Here is a 23775-nt window from a genome sequence, read left to right on the forward strand (position 1 = left end):
TGGCCCATCATACATGTAGCCGCAAGGAGCTTTCATCCGTTACCACACGCGCCCGCATACATGCCCGCGCATGTATGCCTACACAAAGCTCCTTGGTAGTACCCGGTCACGGGTGGGGAAGCCCAACAAAGAAAAAACAATAGTAAGAAAAACAACAAACTAATGGGAGGGGAAGACAGGGATACATGAAAAACATTTAAAATAAAATAAAATAATACGACCGGGTTTATGGTGGAAGTCTGTCCGGATCCTCTTCTTCCCCCTGATAGGGCGTGGATGTCCTGGGAGGCTGGGGAGTATGTCGACTGGCCCTCGGTGCCCATGCTGCTGAAGAATGTGCGGCTGGTGGTGGAGGCATCTGGGGGGTGGGGTACATCCCTGTATATCCCTGGTACATCTGTGACTGACTGTACTGGGATGGGACTTGAGGAAGGGTACGATGCGTCCTTGTGGCTTGAGACGGCGGATATGGTGGATCACCAGCGTGTTGATGAGCTGGTTCTGGGAGCTTATCATAGATCATCTGCAGTGTGGTTGCGATGAGCTGTTGGCTGGAAGCGGAGTGTCGATGACTATCCGACATGTTCTTATTGCTTTCTGCCAAACATGTGGTTTTTTCCACAAGCTTGACCAAGGAATCGGACATGATGTTAAGTATGTTCCTATTCTCCCTACGATCTTCAATTATGATCTGTAGTATTGTGGCCGTGCTGTCGGAAATAGTCTTCTGCAGTTCATGCAGATTGTTGGACATTTTCTCCATTGTCCTCTCAATGTTGTCCAGTCTGCTTCCCACAACATTTGTGTATGTATCCTGGCGTGTCCCAATCTCTGATGCCAGGGTGTGAACCCTCTGAACAGTTGAGGGATTCTGCCCTTCCTGGATGTCTGCCACCACATTCATTTGGGCAGCTGAAAAGAAAATTAGACAATATTATCCAAATTCAACAAACATTTTTTGGAAGGTTCACAATTCAATTTACTCACGCAGGGATGTAGTAACTGGAGCCTCCTGCACTTCCACCTCGTCATCCTCTGACGACTCCTGTAGGAGATCCGGCCTGAAGTAGGAACCAATCCCCGAAGCTAGTCCGCTGCTGGTTCGTGGCACCACTGTTTGCAAAATAAATTTTGGAAAAGTTGATAAACTTTACACAACTACTGCCCCCCCCCCCCCACAAAAAAACAAACAAACCTTCTCCATCCTGTGATGCCGCTGCTCCAGGAGCTCCACTTGTCCTCGTTTCGGAAGACTTTTCAAGGGTCTGGCTGGATACATCTGCACGGCTGTCCTCAAACCCAAGAAAAGTTTCGTCAGTTAACCCTGTAGACTCAAACAGATCGAGTGATGGGTCCACAAGGGTTGTGTCTTGAGGCTCTTCAGTCACAGTCCCAGAGCTCCTGGAGAGACGACGATCTGGTGATGGCCTGCGCGCAGGAGCTGTAGTTTGGCGCCCATCTTGTGGTGTGGTCGCCGACGGTGTCTGGTGCACAGGTGATAGTCTGTGCACTGATGTCGTCTGGTGCACAGGTGACCAACTGCGCGATGACGAACTGTGGCGCACAGGTGACGATCTGTGTGCTCGCGATGCTTGCGGCGCAGTTGATGGTCCGCGCGCTGCTGCCGATGCCTGCTGCACAGGTAACGGTCCGTGCGCTGGCGATGTCCTGTGCGCAGGTGATGTCCTCTGGGCAGGTCTGTCTGAAAAAAAAAAAAAAAACACATTAGCACATACAAAAATTTTAAAGGGAAGTACAGCTCATGTGAATGTATTCTTACCATCAGACCTCCTTTTGGACGGCTGGTCTCCCGCCTGGGTGGTCTTCTGTTTGCCGGCGGTCGGGCTCCCGGCGCTCAGTATACCGGCGCCGGGAGCCCGACAGCCGGCATACCGACAATTATTTTCCCTCGTGGGGGTCCACGACCCCCATAGAGGGAGAATAAAATAGTGTGGCGCGCGTAGCGCGCCACCGTGCCCGTAGCGTGGCGAGCGCAGCGAGCCCGCAAGGGGCTCATTTGCGCTCGCCAAGCTGTCGGTAAGCCGGCGGTCGGGCTCCCGGCGCCGGGATGCTGGTCGCCGGGAGCCCGACCGCCGGCCACCCGTAGTGAACCCCTCCCGCCTTCCTCCGTCTTCTGGGCGGTTCTTCCTCCTCGAGAAAGCCAGCAGGACGGCTGGAGTCCACACCTCCGCGAACTCCTTCGACCATGACAGGGTTCAAGCGCCTTCTAATAACGTTCTCCCAGGGTAGCCACTTCAAATTGAGAGCCGGGCCACCTCCCGTAGCTGTCTCATGTCGGCGCTGAATCCCCATCTTCTTCTTGGTCTGTCTGCGGCAATCACTGTACCGCTTCAAGCAATTTTGGGTGCTCCGACGGTTTCCAGAAATTGCAGTTACTTGACTGGCGATGGATTCCCAGATGTTCCGCTTTACCTTAAATGCTGTTTTCTGTGCCCTTGATCCATACAAAACGTCGTAGGACCTGTCGACGCAATCCACTAGGACACAGTTTTCCGCCTCAGTGTATCTGGGTCCACGCGGCTTTTTCTGTCCTGCTTCTTCACCAGAGGCTTCCTCCTCCGACTGCTCCTCTGGCTGGCTTCTTGCCTTTAGGGATTAAAAAAAAATAATAAAATTTTTTATTAAGATCGGTATGTACCTGTGAGTGTCAGTATCCCTGGCATTGCGCACCTATTACAGTAGGTGTGCATGGCATTGCACAAACTACAGTGGGTAAAGTTTGATGCTATTTGTGTCTGCAGGTGTGGTTAAGTACCTTTTTACTAGGCTTTTTCTTGGACTTCTCATGGGCCCTTGACGACCGCGGCTGGTCACTAGATGCCTGGTCGGTCGCATCCGCCTCCTGGGTTGGCTCCCACTCCTCATTGCTTTGCAGGGATATATCCGAGGGGGTGGGGGAAGGGGCGGATCGGGTTTGTTTGTCCCTTGACATCTCTGTTATAAAAAAAAACACCATACATGTATAAATGGCTGACCCTCACAAAATGGCTGCCCCTTACAAAATGGCTGCCCCTTACAAAATGTCGACCAGGCTGTCGACTCAACTTGCTCCAAATCACCCCAAAATGGCCAGAAAGCATCCCTGCACACTCAGGAGGCACCCCACAGCAAAATTAGGCGGGAAAACACATGTTTGAAAAACAATCAGCAGCACATGTCAACCTGGCTGTCGACTCAACTTGCTCCAAATCACCCCAAAATGGCCAGAAAGCATCCCTGCACACTCAGGAGTCACCCCACAGCAAAATTAGGCGGGAAAACACATGTTTGCAAAACAGTCAGCAGCACATGTCGACCAGGCTGTCGACTAAACTTGCTCCAAATCACCCCAAAATGGCCAGAAAGCATCCCTGCACACTCAGGAGTCACCCCACAGCAAAATTAGGCGGGAAAACACATGTTTGCAAAACAGTCAGCAGCACATGTCGACCAGGCTGTCGACTAAACTTGCTCCAAATCACCCCAAAATTGCCAGAAAGCATCCCTGCACACTCAGGAGTCACCCCACAGCAAAATTAGGCGGGAAAACACATGTTTGCAAAACAGTCAACAGCACATGTCGACCAGGCTGTCGACTAAACTTGCTCCAAATCACCCCAAAATGGCCAGAAAGCATCCCTGCACACTCAGGAGTCACCCCACAGCAAAATTAGGCGGGAAAACACATGTTTGCAAAACAGTCAACAGCACATGTCGACCAGGCTGTCGACTAAACTTGCTCCAAATCACCCCAAAATGGCCAGAAAGCATCCCTGCACACTCAGGAGGTACACCAATGCTAATAGAAGACCCAAAAAAGTCAATTAAAGAAAAAAAAAACGTGAAAAACTACCCCAAAACCCAAGTCTCCCCCTAAAAATGCAGCAACACAAGCAAGGGGCTATACACATACCTGCACACATGCACACATACACAAACACCCCATGTACACCTCATGGCAACCCCCACTACACAAACACATACATGCAACACCAGACACACATGTGGTACTTACCTACAAATGTAGTAAAAGCTCCTAAAATGGCTCTGCTCCGGGGTAACAGGAATCCTCCTGACTGTCCTGGAATAAAGCCTGCTGGGGTGTCCAAAGATATCCACAGCAAACAACCAAATTGTTATCTCTGCACCTCCTCACACCTCTCTGCAGGTTCACAAAATGGCTGCAGAGCACATGCAACAAACAAGCCCTAATATAGTGCTGCTTTGGGCGGGATGGCGAATTCAGTACGCCCACTGATCGCCGATTGGCCGGAATCCGCCTGCGGGAGGGGCGAATCATTTTTTCATTGCATATTGCGAATCCAGGGTCCCGGCGACAGGGCTGCGGCTGGCGATAGCGGGCGAATCACACAGAGGCGGATCTAATGACGCGATTCGCCCGCTATTGCATATGCCCCATAGAGAGAAAAAAAATGTGAAGTAAGAGAAATTAAACAATATGTGAATAAAGATTTAAAGACAAAGCTATTGTGTTCTTCCCTTAGTCTGTTTTCTTGTATTTATTTCAATAGTGCATTCACATACATGTATTCATGCAGCACTGTATCAGTGCTATGTTCATATGAGACCTGCAATTTTTGTAATAGCTGGAGCCTATGTACTGTGACAGAGAAAAATATATGCTGTCTTCCTTTTGAGTCACAAACTGTTACTTCAAATTGTAACCATGTTTCAAAAATATGCAACAATAAGTCATCACTCCTGCCCTTAAGGCTGTAAATATAATAAACTTGATTCTGATGTTATAGCTAAGTAGTGAGACAATGTTGCTAAGTATGTGACTCAGGCCTGGAATCAAAGACTGTCATACAAAGTAAAAATACTTGTATAATATAGTATAAATAGCCTAGGTATTAGAGAGAACTAGTGGGGATATGCTTTGATAAAAAGTCTCACTGTACTGTGTTCAAAACTGTCTGTTTTATATATCTCAGCAATCTCCGATACCAACTACTGCTATTAATACTGCATGAAGTAGTTTACATATATAGGTTGGTATTGCATATACGTATTAGCAGCAATTGTCACTTGTGCTGCACAATATTAAATTGTGTTCATACAGGACATATTGATAGCACATTCACTGCTAACCGTATTTAACTAAGTTGCAGTTTGTGTCCGTACCGGAGGATCGTGCCCATTTATAAATTAATAGCAGTGTGTATATAATTACACTGAATTTCCGCTACATACAGAAACAGTATTACATATGAGACATTTTAAAGAAGGATCAGTTCATTTTATCCCATATCTGGCACAAACCCCACATTGTCTCTTTTATTTAATATTACTGAGATCCAGCCCGCAGCATTAGAATAAAGCCTCAATAGATATAATAAACGCTCAGAGAATTCCTCTGAAACATAAGTATATTTGGCTCCTTATCACATTCTATAGGTCTCAAATGTATGTTATATGCCATTTGCACATTTAGATATTATTAATACGGGAACACATAGCTACAGCTACAGCCTATGCGCATTTCACTCCTATTGAGCTTCCTCAGGGCACTACAGGCTGTAGCTATGTGTTCCCGTATTAATAATATCTAAATGTGAAAATGACATATAACATACATTGGAGACCTATAGAATGTGATAAGGAGCCAAATATACTTATGTTTCAGAGGAATTCTCTGAGCGTTTATTATATCTATTGAGGCTTTATTCTAATGCTGCGGGCTGGATCTCAGTAATATTAAATAAAAGAGACAATGTGGGGTTTGTGCCAGATATGGGATAAAATGAACTGATCCTTCTTTAAAATGTCTCATATGTAATACTGTTTCTGTATGTAGCGGAAATTCAGTGTAATTATATACACACTGCTATTAATTTATAAATGGGCACGATCCTCCAGTACGGACACAAACTGCAACTTAGTTAAATACGGTTAGCAGTGAATGTGCTATCAATATGTCCTGTATGAACACAATTTAATATTGTGCAGCACAAGTGACAATTGCTGCTAATACGTATATGCAATACCAACCTATATATGTAAACTACTTCATGCAGTATTAATAGCAGTAGTTGGTATCAGAAATTGCTGAGATATATAAAACAGACAGTTTTGAACACAGTACAGTGAGACTTTTTATCAAAGCATATCCCCACTAGTTCTCTCTAATACTGTCATGACTGTGGTTTTGTGAACCCGGTGTTAGTGAAGTCTGTGCGGGCGACTGGAGGATTATATGAATACTACCACTGACCTGGTTTGGGAGTGTTGTGAACTCGGGGTTTCTTCCGGTGACTGGGAAGAGGAACCGCAGCAGAGATGGACGAATCTAGGTTCTCCTCATGCAGGATTAGGTCGGCAGACAGGAGGCACGTGTGGACGCTGAAGGTCTCCTGAAAGACAGAACTGGAAAGGTGCTGATGAATCAGTTAAGATACCAGGTACAACTGTGCTAAAGTGCACTGTTGCTTGGAGACACTGAGATGCTTGGAGAAACTAAGGTGCTAGGAGGCGCGAAGGCGCTTGGAGACACTGAGGTACTAGGAGGCACGGAAGTGCTTGGACGCACTGAGGTGCTTGGAGGTACTGGGGTGCGTACAGACACTGGGGTGCGTAGAGACACGGAGGTGCTGGAGGCACGAGGTGCTGAGGCACGGGATGCTGAAAGCACAGAGGTACTGGAGGCACGGAAGTGCTTGGACGCACTGAGGTGCTTGGAGGTACTGGGGTGCGTAGAGACACTGGGGTGCTTAGAGACACTGGGGTGCGTAGAGACACTGGGGTGCGTAGAGACACAGAGGTGCTGGAGGCACGAAGATGCTGGGGGGAAACCGAGGTGCTGAAAGCACGGAGGTACTGAGTCACGGAGATGCTGGAAGCACGGAGGTGCTGAGGCACGGGATGCCGAAAGCACAGAGGTACTGGAAGCACGAGGTGCTGAGTCACGGAGATGCTGGAAGCACAGAGGTACTGAGGCACGGAGGTACTGAGTCACGGAGATGCTGGAAGCACGGAGGTACTGAGGCACGGAGGTACTGAGTCACGGAGATGCTGGAAGCACGGAGGTACTGAGGCACAGAGGTACTGAGGCACGGAGATGCTGGAAGCACGGAGGTACTGAGGTACTGAGGCACGGAGGTACTGAGTCACGGAGATGCTGGAAGCACGGAGGTACTGAGGTACTGAGTCACGGAGATGCTGGAAGCACTGAGGTACTGAGGCACGGAGGTACTGAGTCACGGAGATGCTGGCAGCACGGAGGTACTGAGGTATTGAGGCACGGAGGTATTGAGTCACGGAGATGCTGGAAGCACGGAGGTACTGAGGTATGGAGGCCACAGGGATACGGGAGCTCTGGAGATCACAACTACAACAGCAGTAAAACTGAAACACGACAGCTGTGGTTTTCAGTGGAGAATACGGAATTCAGTACTGTGCCTTTAAATTGAGACTCAAGGAAATGGTGAAATCAATGGCAACACAAAAGTAAACCAAACGGTAACAAGGGAACAGAGTTTCCACAGGAACTTAGGTACAAAGATTACCTTTAGAGAGCTCAGCTTGAAGACTCACACAAAGCTGTGTGTGACACGAGGAACTGGCCCAGTTTCTAACTCAGCCTCCTGATTTATACTTCCTGGTCCTTGGTGATTGGTGAGCAGGATTAGGTGATGCAGAGAGTCTCAGGCTGGCAGAGGATTGAACAACTCTGGGTCAGATGAACAGTCACTGTCATGTGACTACGAGGCCTAGCAGGCCGAGAGAACACTGAAGCCTGAACTTCTGCAAAACACAGGATGCTTGCTTTTAGACCTAAAGTTCAGATTACTGAATTCAGCCTCACACAGGAGATCACCACAGGTGGAGCTAATTAACTATTACCTCTCAGGCAGAGAACTCAGGAAAACTCATAGTGCTGACAAGCTGTTTAACTCCGTGAGTGAAAAGACACAGGATCCAGGACAGATGGCAGGGGTAAGTCACCAAATATAAAACCTACAGTCAGGATTGTGACAAATACCTAGGCTATTTATACTATATTATACAAGTATTTTTACTTTGTATGATAGTCTTTGATTCCAGGCCTGAGTCACATACTTAGCAACATTGTCTCACTACTTCGCTATAACATCAGAATCAAGTTTATTATATTTACAGCCTTAAGGGCAGGAGTGATGACTTATTGTTGCATATTTTTGAAACATGGTTACAATTTGAAGTAACAGTTTGTGACTCAAAAGGAAGACAGCATATATTTTTCTCTGTCACAGTACATAGGCTCCAGCTATTACAAAAATTGCAGGTCTCATATGAACATAGCACTGATACAGTGCTGCATGAATACATGTATGTGAATGCACTATTGAAATAAATACAAGAAAACAGACTAAGGGAAGAACACAATAGCTTTGTCTTTAAATCTTTATTCACATATTGTTTAATTTCTCTTACTTCACATTTTTTTTTCTCTCTCTATGAATTTTAATATTTCGCTCCATTCTTAATAAAGGACAATTGAGTCCCATATAAATATAATATATAAAAGAAACTTATACATCGATTTAGATTATTGAGCATTTAAGCCTTTATTTGACATTGTTGCTGTGGATATATATGCTTTACAATAATAATTATATTAAATGTATCAGTTGGATGAGTGCACCTAAAACTTACCTGGTTTCTTTTTCCTTTCCCCTTTCTATGGGGATTTGACTCTATATCCTCATTTAAACCAGTTGGTAGCACCTCTGTAAGCCTTCAAATTTTCTTTTCATATATATATGTGAATCCCTAAAATAGGATTAAACTAGACATGATGAAAGACATCCCAACTTTATGATTCATATATAATTTAATTATCTCGGTGCGGGTTACCCTCCAGATCTGGTAGGAGCCTCTTGCTTGACCAGTATTGGAACCTCTAAGAACTTACCTTTGTTAAATCTCTTTCTGCGAGGTACACTGGGCTCCACAAGGATTGGACAATGGGGTGTAGAGTAGGATCTTGATCCGAGGCACCAACAGGCTCAAAGCTTTGACTGTTCCCAGAATGCACAGCGCCGCCTCCTCTATAACCCCGCCTCCCTGCACAGGAGCTCAGTTTTTAGTTAACCAGCCCAATGCAGTAGCAGGAAAAGAGACGACAACGGTTAGTAGCCACATACAGCACACTCTCACGACAAGAGAAGTGTCAGCGGCTAATGCCATACCAACCCAAAGAAGCTAAGTGCGTCAGGGTGGGCGCCTTGTGGAGCCCAGTGTACCTCGCAGAAAGAGATTTAACAAAGGTAAGTTCTTACCATAAAGCTCGTTTTCTGCTGCGGGGCACACTGGACTCCACAAGGATTGGACAATGGGGATGTCCTAAAGCAGTTCCTTATGGGAGGGGACGCACTGTAGCGGGCACAAGAACCCGGCGTCCAAAGGAAGCATCCTGGGAAGCGGCAGTATCGAAGGCATAGAACCTTATGAACGTGTTCCCAGAGGACCACGTAGCTGCCTTGCACAATTGATCTAGGGTCGCACCACGTTGAGCCGCCCAAGAGGGTCCAACAGACCGAGTAGAATGGGCCGTAATGTGAGCAGGAGCTGACAGACCAGCCCTCACATAAGCATGTGCAATCACCATTCTAATCCATCTGGCCAGGGTCTGCTTGTGAGCGGGCCAGCCACGTTTGTGAAATCCAAACAAAACAAAGAGAGAATCAGATTTTCGAATAGAAGCAGTTCTCTTCACATAGATATGGAGAGCCCGTACCACATCCAAAGACCGCTCTTTGGGAGACAAAATCAGGAGAGACAAAGGGCGGAACCACAATCTCCTGGTTAAGGTGGAACGAAGAAACCACCTTAGGCAAATATCCGGGACGAGTCCTAAGAACCGCCCGGTCACGGTGAAAAATCAGATATGGGGAACTACAAGACAAGGCACCCAGGTCCGACACTCTTCTAGCAGAGGCAATAGCCAGCAAGAACACCACCTTAAGGGAAAGCCACTTAAGGTCAGCTGAACCCAGGGGTTCAAACGGAGGCTCCTGTAACGCCTCCAAAACCACCGACAAGTCCCAAGGAGCCACAGGCGGGACATAGGGAGGTTGGATACGCAACACACCCTGAGTGAAAGTATGAACATCAGGTAAAGTCGCAATTTTTCTCTGAAACCACACCGACAAGGCAGAAATATGAACCTTGAGGGAGGCCAGACGCAGGCCTAAATCTAGGCCCTGCTGCAGAAAAGCCAAAAGTTTGGCTGTACTAAACTTGGAAGCGTCATAATTATGAGATGCGCACCAAACAAAGTAGGAATGCCTATGGTAAATCCGAGCAGAAGCCGGTTTCCGGGCCCGCAACATAGTTTTAATGACCTCTTCAGAAAAACCCTTAGCCCGCAAGACGGAAGCTTCAAGAGCCACGCCGTCAAAGACAGCCGGGCTAGGTCCTGGTAGACACAGGGGCCCTGAACGAGGAGGTCTGGGCGTTGTGGAAGTAGAAGTGGACGCTCTGACGATAGGCCTTGCAGGTCTGAGAACCAGTGCCGTCTGGGCCACGCCGGAGCTATGAGAAGCAGATTCCCTTTTTCTTGCTTGAACTTCCGAATTACCCTGGGCAGGAGTGACACCGGAGGGAACACGTATGGCAGCCGAAACCTCCACGGCACCGCCAGCGCATCCACGAATGCTGCTTGATGATCCCTTGTCCTTGCTCCGAAGACCGGAACCTTGTGATTGTGTCGAGACGCCATCAGATCTACATCTGGAAGACCCCACTTTTCCACTAGGAGTTGAAACACTTCTGGATGGAGGCCCCACTTGCCGGCATGCACGTCCTGATGACTGAGAAAGTCCGCTTCCCAATTCAGGACTCCCGGAATGAATATTGCCGATATGGCCGGTAGATGGCGTTCCGCCCAACGTAGAATCCGTGAGACTTCCTTCATTGCCAAACGGCTTCGAGTGCCGCCTTGATGATTTATGTAAGCCACTGTGGTGGCGTTGTCCGACTGTACTTGAACAGGACGGTTATGAATTAAATGCTGGGCCATGTTCAACGCATTGAAGACCGCCCGCAATTCCAGAATGTTGATCGAGAGGAGAGATTCCTCCTTGGTCCACCGACCCTGAAGGGAGTGTTGCTCCAGCACCGCACCCCAACCTCTTAGACTGGCATCTGTTGTCAACAGGACTCAGTTAGGTATCCAGAAGGGGCGGCCCCTGCACAATTGTTGGTCCCGGCGCCACCAAAGTAGCGACAGACGACCTCCGGAGTCAATGAGATCATTTGAGACCTGATCCGGTGAGGCAGGCCATCCCACTTGGCTACAATCAGCCTCTGGAGGGGGCGAGAATGGAATTGAGCATACTCCACCATGTCGAATGCTGATACCATGAGGCCCAACACCTGCATTGCCGAATGTATCAACACTTGCGGACGAGAAAGGAAGCAACGAATCCTGTCCTGAAGCTTCAGGACTTTCTCCTGAGACAAGAACCACCGCTGGTTGTGAGTGTCCAATAGCGCTCCCAGGTGCACCATGCTCTGAGCAGGGACCAGGGAGGATTTCTTCCAGTTGATGAGCCACCCGTGGGCTTGTAGAAACCAGACCGTCATATCCAGATGACGTAGGAGAAGTTCTGGGGAATTTGCCAGGATTAACAAGTCATCCAGGTACGGCAGTATCCTGACCCCTTGACGGCGGAGTACCACCGTCATCACCGCCATTACTTTGGTGAAGACTCGCGGAGCCGTTGTTAAACCAAAAGGTAACGCCCGAAACTGATAATGGAGGTTGCCAATAGCAAACCTCAGGTATTGCTGATGTGACGCTGCTATAGGAATATGCAGGTTTAGCATCCTGTATGTCCAGGGAGACCATGTAGTCCCCAGGTTCCAAGGCCAGAACTATAGAGCGAAGAGTTTCCATATGGAACTTGGAAACCTTCACAAACCTGTTCAATGCCTTGAGGTTGAGAATGGGCCGGGAGGACCCATTCGGTTTCGGGACTAGAAACAGCGGAGAATAGTACCCCCGGCCCCTCTGAGCAAGAGGCACCTGTACTACAACTCCAGTATCCAGGAGAGTCTGTACCACCGAATGCAGAGTGTTTGCCTTTGTCTGGTCCAACGGGACGCCTGTCTGTCAAAATCGATGAGGGGGTCGGTTTTTGAAGGCTATGGCGTAACCTCGAGTGACGACTTCCCGTACCCAGGCATCTGAAGTGGTCTTCAACCATTCCTGGGTATACCCTAGAAGCTGGCCCCCCACCCTGGAATCCCCCAGGGGGAGGCCCGCCCCATCATGCGGCAGGCTTATCGGTCTTGGAAGCTGGCTGACGGGCAGCCCAGGCTCTTTTGGGCTTCGGCTTACCAGGTTTGGAAGTGCGGGCCTGCTTGTGGTACGCCTGACCTTTTGCTTTACCTGAAGGGCGAAAGGGGCGAAAGGACGTACCTTTAGCCTTCAACACAGAAGGAGCGGTACTTGGCAGACAGTGGCTGACTTGGCTGCTGCCAAAACTGCCTATCTTATTTAAGTCCTCCCCAAACAGAATATCTCCCTTGAAAGGGAGTACCTCCAGGGTTTTTCTAGAGTCCAGATCCACAGACCAGGATCTCAGCCACAATATCCGGTGAGCCAGGACTGACGTAGTAGAGGCCTTGGCTGCTAGGATACCGGCATCCGAAGCCGCCTCTTTAATATATCGAGAAGCTGTGACAATATATGACAAGCATTGTCTAGCATGGTCAGAGGAGATTTCAGCTTCTAACTCCAAGGCCCATGCTTCAATAGCCTCGGCAGCCCATGTAGCTGCAATAGTGGGCCTTTGCGCAGCACCCGTGAGGGTGTAAATCGCTTTCAGACAACCCTCCACACGCTTATCCGTAGGCTTTTTTAGAGACGTGACGGTAGTGACAGGCAGAGCTGAGGAAACCACCATCCTAGCCACATGCGAGTCCACTGGAGGAGGCGTTTCCCAATTATTAGACAGCTCAGGCGCGAGGGGATAGCGAGCCAGCATCTTCTTTTGAGGCACAAACTTCGTACCCGGGTTTTCCCAGGGTTCCTGACGTATATCAATTAGGTGGTCAGAGTGAAGTAAAACTTGTTTAATCACCTTCTGACGCTTGAACCTTTCTGGTTTCTTAGGAGGGACGGATGGCTCGGGATCATCCGTAATCTGTAGAATTAATTTAATAGGCTCCAAAAGATCAGGAACATCCACATGTGAACTACCCTCCCCATCAGCCGTATCTGAGTCAGAACCTGTGGGGTCAGTGTACATGCCGTCTTCATCAGACGAGGTGTCAGTGACAGCAGTGGATTGTGAGGAGATAAGAGCTCGTTTAGAGGACACCTTGGACTTAGACGAGCGATGGTCAGACTTTTTAGTAGTCAGGGACTGGTTCAACTTCTTTAATTGAGCAGATAAATCGTCCGCCCACGGCGGGTTAGCTGCAGGGACCACATACGGTTGTACCGGCATTGGGGGTCCCATAGGGGGTGTTAGTTTATGAACTAGCGTATGTAGAAGCGTGGAAAAAGCGGCCCACGGTGGGTCAGTATGTGCCTCCTTTGCCACAGTCCCACAGGGGGGCAAGGAGCCCCCAGAACCAGAGCCCACAGCTGCTATATTCTCCTCATATGGGTCTGTGGCTTCAGCAATACCGGCAGTGTGTTCAGCCCCAGAACCGTTACCCTCAAAAGCAGACATGATAAAACTGGCAGTATGAGGTAACACAGTACAATTATCAGCAGCACTATACCTCTAAACCCAAACCCCTGCGCAGTGTAGTCAGCACTAGCAGAGATAAAGGAGAGATATGGTGACTAAATCACAGAGAAAAATATTAATACAGTATATCTTTGTGAAAATCCTATATCAGATAACACCTGACGCACCAAGCCCCCTCAGGTTATAGAATATAGGGATAGCAAGTTGAGTGAAAGACACGATATGGACAACACTCAGCTATCAAATGCACACACAGAAAGTCACAGTTTGTACAATGCAGAGGTTATTATTGACAATAATACTGCACTGGACTAGCTTACACAGCTATATAGTCAATAGATATAACAGCACACAGTAAGAACTGGATGTATATCACAGGGTAATTGTACTATAAAACCCTGACTAAATGCACTCTCTTAACTATCACTGTCTATAAAGGCAGGTAGAATACTTAAGTGTCATGTAAAGTCACAGCACTGACAACCAGGCGGCTTTACATAGGAGGATTTGCCCAAGCAGTCCCAGGAACAGTGAGCTGAGGGATAATGGCGCCGCAGACACCGACAGGGAGTGAGGAAAAGACAGAGGTGCAGCTCCAGGGCGGGCACACTTGCTAGAAATGGCGCTCTGGGGCTGGGGGAGAGGCTTCAGGTCTAAGCCTTATCCCCCTGCTGGCAAAAAAAATCACCGGGTACTGTGGGCGATATAAAAATCTGACCTGACCTGCGCCCATGCCCTGGTGATCTAGCGGGATCACCTGTACTGCCACAGTCTCCACCGCCAGCGCGCGTGGCCCGCCTCCCACTGACCGCGCCAGATTGCGATAAAGACCGGGTCCCGCTGCTGCCCTTGAAGTCTTCACTTTTTCTTCACAAAAAAGCTATTTATAGGGCTGCCTGGAGCAGCCCCCCTGTTAAGTGCCTGCTTACTGCAGCACCAACTTACAAAACTGAGCTCCTGTGCTGGGAGGCGGGGTGATATAGGAGGCGGCGCTGTGCATTCTGGAAACAGTCAAAGCTTTGAGCCTGTTGGTGCCTCGGATCAAGATCCTACTCTGCACCCCATTGTCCAATCCTTGTGGAGCCTAGTGTACCCCGCAGCAGAAAGGAGAGTTTTGACCGACTGTGAGCTGATTTTGGAGAGGAAGCACTGTCCCAAACCACTGTGTTTTATGGTTTGCAGAATTTCAGAGCGGGAGACAGTCCCTGGAAGACAAGGGACACTGCGGCGGACCTGTGCCTGCCATCACAGAGGACAAGTTGCTGCTGTGCGGACCATAGTTGAGGTGGATGACAGGGTGACAGTGGCCAAGTTATAGTAGGAGTTAGGCATCTCATCGGGATCTATCTACTTCATACTCCACTAACAGCTTGGCCTGAGCAAGGTTTGTGCATGCTGGTTGTCACATGAGATGACTCAAGAGCAGGAGGAGGCTCGGGTTAGCTTGGTGCAGCAACATGCTGAACAGGTTTGATGGCAGTTGCTCAAACTCTGTCTGGGAGATCATCAGTGGCTATGAATCCTGGATCTACAGTTTCTACACTGAGACCTGTGGACCCATTGGAGGTGTGCCGCCACAGAAGTGAGTGCAGAGTGTCAAGCAGATGGTGACTGTTCTTGTGGCAAAGACTGGTCATGTAGCTACTGTACCACTTGTGCAGTGGCGCACAGTCACCTGGGACTGGTACTCCAACCAATGCCTGTCACTAGCGCTGGAAGCCCCTTCCAAGGTATATCCAAGAACTCACGCTCATGTGCCCTTCTCCATCACGACAATGCACCTGCCCACAAGTCGAGGATTTGGTCATGCGCTGTACAGTCCAGACCTGGCCCACTGCGACTTCTTAGTGCATCCACACATCAAGTGCAAGATGTGTGGGATTCAAATTGAATTACCAGAAGCTGCAGTGAAGACCTTCATCCAGAATTTAGAAGACATAACTGCTTTGGACTGGTGCAGCTGCTTCACCAAGTGGTTTGAGTGCATGCAATTTTGCATAGAGTCCTCTGGAGAATACTGGCAAATGTAATGTTCCCTTTGTTTGTATATAGAATACTTTTTGTGCATCTGGAAATTTATTGCACACCCCCTATATGTTGGTCCAACAGATCACTGGCGGTAACACTAGATTGGTATGGGAGACAATCAATTTGCCAGCTGTAGGGATCCCGGGCGGTCAGGATACAGATGCTGGAATCCCTCTAGCCAACAATACCGACAGACAGAATACCGGCTCACAGGAAGTATTCCCACTTGTGGGTGTCCACGGCACCTAAAGAGTGAGAATAGATCCTGTGGCAAGCACAACGAACCCACATCCGATCGTAGCGCTAACCCAGCTGGCGGCATTCTGGCAGGCAGGATGCCACTGTCGGGATACTGACAGCCGGCATCCCATCCGCCGGGAATACATATGTATTCCCCAGTACATGAGTCTGTGCCCCTGCTGTACAGCATGTCCTTACTTCTATACACACTGTATCTTCTCCGTTTCATAAAGCCAAAAAACAAACTGGAAATATTTGCATACATTATTGTAAAAATTATGATCAGCTCTATTATAAGGCAAACTTTTTTTTATTTTTAATAGACCCTTTAGATACAGGAATAATAAAAAAAAAAAATATTATCTGTTGGCATTATATAGTGATATGTGTAAATGTAAATGAATGCAGCATCTGCAGTTTCTTCTCAATTTTCTTACAACTGTAATCAAGTGTGATACACTACCCAGAAACAAGAGGATCACTCAGACCCAGAATGGCTTCACTTTGTTAGACATGTCATGACACATCTTATTTCCTTCCCATATGTTTTCCATCATACGTAAACATTTTGGTCTTCTACTTTGCTAAGAAGAAAAAATAAAACGATTAACAATGTATATGTATTTATTAACAAACACTTCTTAACACATACTTATATAGCGGCACCATATTCCTAAGTGACCGAAGTGCACAATCCATCATGACCCAGCTAGCTGTCTGACTGCGATATCTGAGGGCAGACCGGGAGTCGTGACAACTGGTAACAACTGGGAAACATGACAACTGGTAACATAGGCATATGAATATCCTTACAAAGAACTAAGGATAAAATAGGAATTTAATAACTACTGGTAATTCCTTTTCTCGTAGTCCGTAGTGGATACTGGGGAACTGTACTTCAGTACCATGGGGTATAGATCGTGTCCACTGGAGCCTGGCACTTTAAAACCTTTAGTGTGTGTAGGTGTGTGCTGGCTCCTCCCCTCTATGCCCCTCTTACCAGACTCAGTCTAGGAAAACTGTGCCCGAGGAGCTGTCGCTGGGCAACGACCAGAAGAGAGAAGAAAGTGATCGCTGGCGCGATCGCAAGAAGATTGACAGCGGGGAGGCATTCCAGGGCGGATACTCACCGATTTCCAGACATGAAGATCCGAACGCAGGCGTGTCCAGGCGTTTGGAGGGCGGATGTCTGACAAATTCCAGGACCTTCATCGCTGGATCCATCGCACAGGGTAAGTAACTGCAGGGCTAGTCTGGTTTTACACAAAACTTTTTTTAGCATAGCAGGGCTGCACAAGCGATCGCAGCCTTGCAATTCTAAAATACACTCCCCCATAGGCGGCGTCTAGTTGATCGCACGAGCAGCAAAAAGTTGCTACGTGCGATCAACTCAGAATGACCCCCTCCGTGCTGATTGTACGGTCTCCAAACTCAGACTTTCCAGAGGCTTTTCAGCCTGCAACTTTCAATGAGATTATTGCTGAATCCTTCCAGTAGTAAGCTCTGCTGGAGTGCCACCTTCTTCATCTGAAGGTTGGTGAAACCATATACTTCACCTGCAGTGAGCTCCACATCGTTTTCTCTAGATTGTGTACCTGCATCTTCCAGATCTGCTTGGCGGTCGTCTGGATCCTGCATTTCCGGCCTCCGGTCGCACCTTCAGCAAACAAACTATAATATCGGCTCATCAGCCGCAACATCGGCGCAATCGTCGCACCTTCAGCAACCAAACATCTGCTCACTAGCCACAACAGCAGCGCAATCGCTGCATCGTCTGCAAACAAACAAAAATATTGGCTCACTAGCCACAACATCGGTGTCACGATCTAGGTAATTCCTTATCAGTATTTACCTTCCAAATGCCTCCTGAGACTGTCCCAGTGTTCCAAGCCTGGATTCAATCTGCACTGTCTGTGTGCAGTACGCTGCATCTCATTGTCTCTAATCTCCTTACTGTGATTCTGGCAGCTTCATGGTTAAAGCTCACATTCAAGTTACAAACAATCTTTCCCTCCAAAAGCTACCATGGGCGCAGTCATGTTTTCCTAATCACATGTTACCTTTCAGCCTATCAGCTGCACTCTGCTCTCAGCCTGATTACACAGCAGCTGCACTCTGGTCTCTGGTTAATCAGCCAGCCAATCCCTGCTTCCCAGCAGGTATAAATATCCTGTTCCTGGGGTGGAAAGATGTCAGTGCTTCAATTGTCTTCAGTGATTCCAGTGTGCAGTTCTCCCATGGACTGTCTCTGCAGTACAGCCTGACTCCCTGGTGATTACACTCTGCAGTGTAACCCGACACTCCAGTGATTAACCCTCTACAGTCTACCCTGATTCACCTGTGTCTGAACTCCGGCTTTCCAGCAGCCATTCTCCAGCGATCCCCAGCATCACTTCATGCTTCACCTGTGCTTCTAAGTACAATAGTGCATTTCTATCTGTGAACCCCAGCTTCACTCAAAGCTTACCAATGATCCCAAAGTAACCATCGGTGTTCAGTCATCGATTCCAAGTCACCATCGGTGTTCCGTCATCGATCCCAAGTATTTCTCTGAACTGTGTTTCCTATTACCAGTACCAAGTCATCAGTATTCCTCTGAACTGTGTTTAATAAAACCTTTGAACTTTCCCTTGTTGTCGTGGTCACGCCTTCGGGCATTTGTTCTAAAGGTTCCCTGCATGTCCAAGAACCCTGTACTGCCTCCCAGGTACACATATACCTCAGCCCCTACAACTGAGGCTTCCCCCTGGTCAGCACCAGCCCTCAGTTGTGACAATCGGCACAATCACCACACCTTCAACTAACAGATTACAATATTGGCATTAGCCGCAACATCGGCGCAATCGTCGCGTCTTAAACTAACTACAATACCGGCTCACTAGCCACATCATCAGCACAATCGCGGCACCTTCTAGCCTACAATATCGGCTCATTAGCCGCAACATCGACGCAATCGATGCACCGTCCGTAAACTACTAGATCGGCTCACTAGCCGCAACATCGGCAGAACTGCCACACTGTTTGATTACAAACTATTATACTGGCTCCCTGGCCGTAATATAGACTCACTAACCACTTCCACAGCTTAATAGTCACTCTACGTTTCATTTATCATCACCGGCATTCAGCTGTCTCTCCTGCTTTGAACTCTGAGTGACGATTAGTCGCATCATCAGCGTTCAGCTGTCTCTCCTGCTTTGAACTCTGAGTGACGATTAGTCGCATCATCAGCGTTCAGCTGTCTCTCCTGCTTTGAACTCTGAGTGACGATTAGTCGCATCATCAGCGTTCAGCTGTCTCTCCTGCTTTGAACTCTGAGTGACGATTAGTCGCATCATCAGCGTTCAGCTGTCTCTCCTGCTTTGGACTCTGAGTGATTATTATTTGTGTCCAGGTTCTTTTAAGTCACCATTTCTTATTTTATTATCACTTTGCCCGTGTCTCTCTCCATACAGGTAACTTTGGTCATCTGGGTACTGAAAACCGTAACAGGGTCGCACCGAACCATCTGGTTTTGGAACGACAAAAACACTGGAGTAAAAACCCCTGTTGCGTAACGGAGGCGGCACTGGAACCACCACTCTCCGTCTGCAAACGTTTTTGAATAGCCTCTTGCAAGGTAACTTTGCTGCGGTTAAAACTGGTAAGCCTGTGAGCAGCAAGTGTTTGAAATTCTAGCCGGTATCCCTGGGAAATGAGGTCCCTCACCCAAGAATCCCGGCAGGACGTCGCGTTGAAGGCGAGCACCTACCTAAAAGTCGCCCTGTCATTGGGACCAACTGTCACGCGGAAGGCTTAGTGGCAGGGGATCCGGTGGTCTGGTCCAGGGATGCAGCAGTTGCAGTTTTACGGGACTTACCACGAGATCCTCGGGGAGTAGTGGAGCCCCTCTCAGCCCCTGCCTCTGAACCTTGCCACACGAAAAGACTGCAAGAAGGTTCCTGGGTAAGAATGTCTAGTAGGTGGTGCAGCCGACGGCAGATAGGCAACAGCAGGTAAGTCTACCTAAGAGATCCATTTATTTAACTCGTCTCCAAACAAGGCATCACCTGTAAAGGGAAGATTTTCTACACCTTTCTTGGAAATCAGCGTCCGCTGACCATTGACGTAACCACAGAACTCTGCGTGCCGAAACTGCCACAGCAGTAGTGCGGCCATTTATCTTATACAATTCCTTTATAGCTTCGCTCATAAAATTTGCAGTATCCTGTATGTGTTGCAGCAGAGTAATGACCTCATCCTGGGGCAGAGTATCTAATCCATTAATAATATTATCAGACCACTTGACTACTGCCCTAGAAATCCACCCACAAACTAGTGTGGAGCCCTGTGCTATGCCCGCTGCCATATATATTGCCTTGAGAGTGGTCTCAATTTTTACGGTCAGCAGGGTCTTTTAGAATATAGCCCATGGCACCGGCAGTACCAATCTCTTAAGACAGTCTGGACACAGACGTATCGACTGATAGGGAGTTTTCCCATACCTTCCTGTCATCAGCTGGGAGGGGAAATGTAGATAAAAACCTCTGAGGAGTTTTGAATTTCTTGTCAGGGTTCACCCATGCCTCCCTGGCCAGGGAGTTTAATTCCTTAGACACAGGAAACGTGGCTGAGGTCTTGGGTCTAAACATTAAAGTACAACTCCTCATCTGGTTCTGAGTCCTGATTGGGTATGTGAAGAACCTCTCTTACAGCACAATTGAGGGCCTCCACCCTGGGGGACAGAGAGCTGTCCTCATCCATATCATCATCATCATCTACATCAGGCTGGTCAGAATCAGAATCAGACTGAAGCATCTGTGGCAACCAACGGAGGGGGCTGAGAAGCCTATCTTGTATCTAATGCTTTAGCCATACAATCAAGACTGTTTTAACACCTGTCTCTCCGCCTTAGCTGCAGCTAGTTCTGAATTCACATTGTGAATCATGCTCTTAAAAGTATCTAGCCAGTCAGGTGCCTGTGAACTGTGTCCCTGTGGAGATATGGAGCACTCTTCACACATGAGGGACCCCGCAGAAGGGGTAGAGTTACAAGCAGTACACATAACCATGTCAACAGACATATTGCACACAATGATAATGCAGCGCAAACCCACTGAAAACACCTACACACAGACCCTAGAGAGCCCCTGGAGTGACACAGAGAAACGGAGATCAGCACACAAAACACAGCAGTGCAGTGTGTAAAAGTATGTGTATCACCTTACTAATGTGCAGCGGCGCTACCGCTGATGTGCTCCCTCCCTGGTACCAGTACAGAGTCTAACAACATGGGTCCATGCAGCCTGTGATCCGCAGCAGCAGGAAATGGCGCCTTCCCACCTCTGGTCCCGCTCTCTGGGAAGCACCGCCCCTATAATGGCGCACGGACACACTAAGGGGGTCATTCCGAGTTGTTCGCTCGTTGCCGATTTTCGCTATATTGCGATTAGTCGCTTACTGCGCATGCGCAAGGTTCGCAGAGCGCATGCGCTTAGTTATTTTACACAAAAGTTAGGTATTTTACTCACGGCATAACGAGGATTTTTCATCGTTCTGGTGATCGTACTGTGATTGACAGGAAGTGGGTGTTTCTGGGCGGAAACTGGCCGTTTTCTGGGCGTGTGCGAAAAACAGCTGGCGTTTCTGGGAAAAACGCGGGAGTGTCTGAAGAAACGGGGGAGTGTCTGGGCGAACGCTGGGTGTGTTTGTGACGTCAAACCAGGAACGAAACTGACTGAACTGATCGCAATGGCTGAGTAAGTCTGGAGCTACTCAGAAACTGCTAAGAAATTTCTATTCGCAATTCTGCGAATCTTTCGTTCGCAATTCTGCTATGCTAAGATACACTCCCAGAGGGCGGCGGCTTAGCGTGTGCAATGCTGCTAAAAGCAGCTAGCGAGCAAACCACTCGGAATGAGGGTCTAAGGGGGTCATTCCGAGTTGTTCGCTCGTTGCCGATTTTCGCTATATTGCGATTAGTCGCTTACTGCGCATGCGCAAGGTTCGCAGAGCGCATGCGCTTAGTTATTTTACACAAAAGTTAGGTATTTTACTCACGGCATAACAAGGTTTTTTCATCGTTCTGGTGATCGTACTGTGATTGACAGGAAGAGGGTGTTTCTGGGCGGAAACTGGCCGTTTTCTGGGCGTGGGCGAAAAAACGCTGGCGTTTCTGGGAAAAATGCGGGAGTGTCTGAAGAAACGGGGGAGTGTCTGGGCGAACGCTGGGTGTGTTTGTGACGTCAAACCGGGAACGAAACTGACTGAACTGATCGCAATGGCTGAGTAAGTCTGGAGCTACTCAGAAACTGCTAAGAAATTTCTATTCGCAATTCTGCGAATCTTTCGTTCGCAATTCTGCTATGCTAGGATACACTCCCAGAGGGCGGCGGCTTAGCCTGTGCAATGCTGCTAAAAGCAGCTAGCGAGCGAACAAGTCGGAATGAGGGCCTAAGTTGTTTATACTGGCTGAAGTAATATACACAGTACACACAATGCCTACTGACAAAGAGCACCCTGTGGAGCATAAAGCCCTGCTGAGCCAGTGTAGTCCGCGGTGGGCACCGCAGCTTGTGGCCCGTGACTGCCGCCAAACCGCACCGGGGACCCGCTAATCGGGACCCCAGTGTTAACACTCACCGCACTTGTGACTCTTTGGCATCTGTTAAGAGGGTGTCGGCTAGATGCTGGCGTGGGCACACACAGTATGGTGTGTGAAACAGCACTTCAGGAGCTAATTGTCCTGTCAATTGGGATTACGAACCATTAACCCTCAGGAGGTTGGTTCGGTCCCCCCTCTAAGTCCCACAAAGCAGGTAGACTGGTTGCCAACCAGGACTACCTGAAAATAAATAAAATAAAAAAATAAGAATTTACTTACCGATAATTCTATTTCTCGTAGTCCGTAGTGGATGCTGGGGACTCCGTAAGGACCATGGGGAATAGCGGCTCCGCAGGAGACTGGGCACATCTAAAGAAAGCTTTAGGACTATCTGGTGTGCACTGGCTCCTCCCCCTATGACCCTCCTCCAAGCCTCAGTTAGGATACTGTGCCCGGACGAGCGTACACAATAAGGAAGGATTTTGAATCCCGGGTAAGACTCATACCAACCACACCAATCACACTGTACAACCTGTGATCTGAACCCAGTTAACAGCATGATAACAGCGGAGCCTCTGAAAAGATGGCTCACAACAACAATAACCCGATTTTTGAACAATAACTATGTACAAGTATTGCAGACAATCCGCACTTGGGATGGGCGCCCAGCATCCACTACGGACTACGAGAAATAGAATTATCGGTAAGTAAATTCTTATTTTCTCTAACGTCCTAAGTGGATGCTGGGGACTCCGTAAGGACCATGGGGATTATACCAAAGCTCCCAAACGGGCGGGAGAGTGCGGATGACTCTGCAGCACCAATTGAGAGAACTCCAGGTCCTCCTCAGCCAGGGTATTAATTTTGTAGAATTTTACAAACGTATTTGCTCCTGACCAAGTAGCTGCTCGGCAAAGTTGTAAAGCCGAGATCCCTCGGGCAGCCGCCCAAGATGAGCCCACCTTCCTTGTGGAGTGGGCATTTACAGATTTTTGGCTGTGGCAGGCCTGCCACAGAATGTGCAAGCTGAATTGTACTACAAATCCAACGAGCAATAGTCTGCTTAGAAGCAGGAGCACCCAGCTTGTTGGGTGCATACAGGATAAACAGCGAGTCAGATTTTCTGACTCCAGCCGTCCTGGAAACATATTTTCAGGGCCCTGACAACGTCTAGCAACTTGGAGTCCTCCAAGTCCCTAGTAGCCGCAGGCACCA

At 48.3% G+C, this 23775-nt stretch overlaps 1 protein-coding gene across 6 annotated transcripts in view; it reads right to left on the reverse strand.

The window, feature by feature from the left end:
- Positions 1-23775, reverse strand: part of HDAC10 (histone deacetylase 10) — a 167293-nt gene that overhangs the window by 16677 nt on the left and 126841 nt on the right. For 4 of the 6 annotated variants that reach the window (XR_010179418.1, XR_010179421.1, XR_010179419.1 and 1 more), the window contains 5 exons: positions 16441-16561; positions 8656-8772; positions 4016-4096; positions 2777-2955; positions 2104-2607 (listed from right to left, as the gene is read on the reverse strand). Coding sequence is in view for 1 of the 6 variants with exons in the window: in XM_063927153.1 (XP_063783223.1) it covers positions 16554-16561 (8 nt within the window). In the remaining 5 variants the exon portion in view is untranslated. Of the gene's footprint in view, positions 1-2103; positions 2608-2776; positions 2956-4015; positions 4097-8655; positions 8773-16268; positions 16562-23775 lie in introns of those variants that run through there. The other 2 variants (XR_010179420.1, XM_063927153.1) reach the window with 2 other exon arrangements.

This window comes from Pseudophryne corroboree, chromosome 6, assembly GCF_028390025.1.
Source record: "Pseudophryne corroboree isolate aPseCor3 chromosome 6, aPseCor3.hap2, whole genome shotgun sequence".
Taxonomy (NCBI): domain Eukaryota; kingdom Metazoa; phylum Chordata; class Amphibia; order Anura; family Myobatrachidae; genus Pseudophryne; species Pseudophryne corroboree.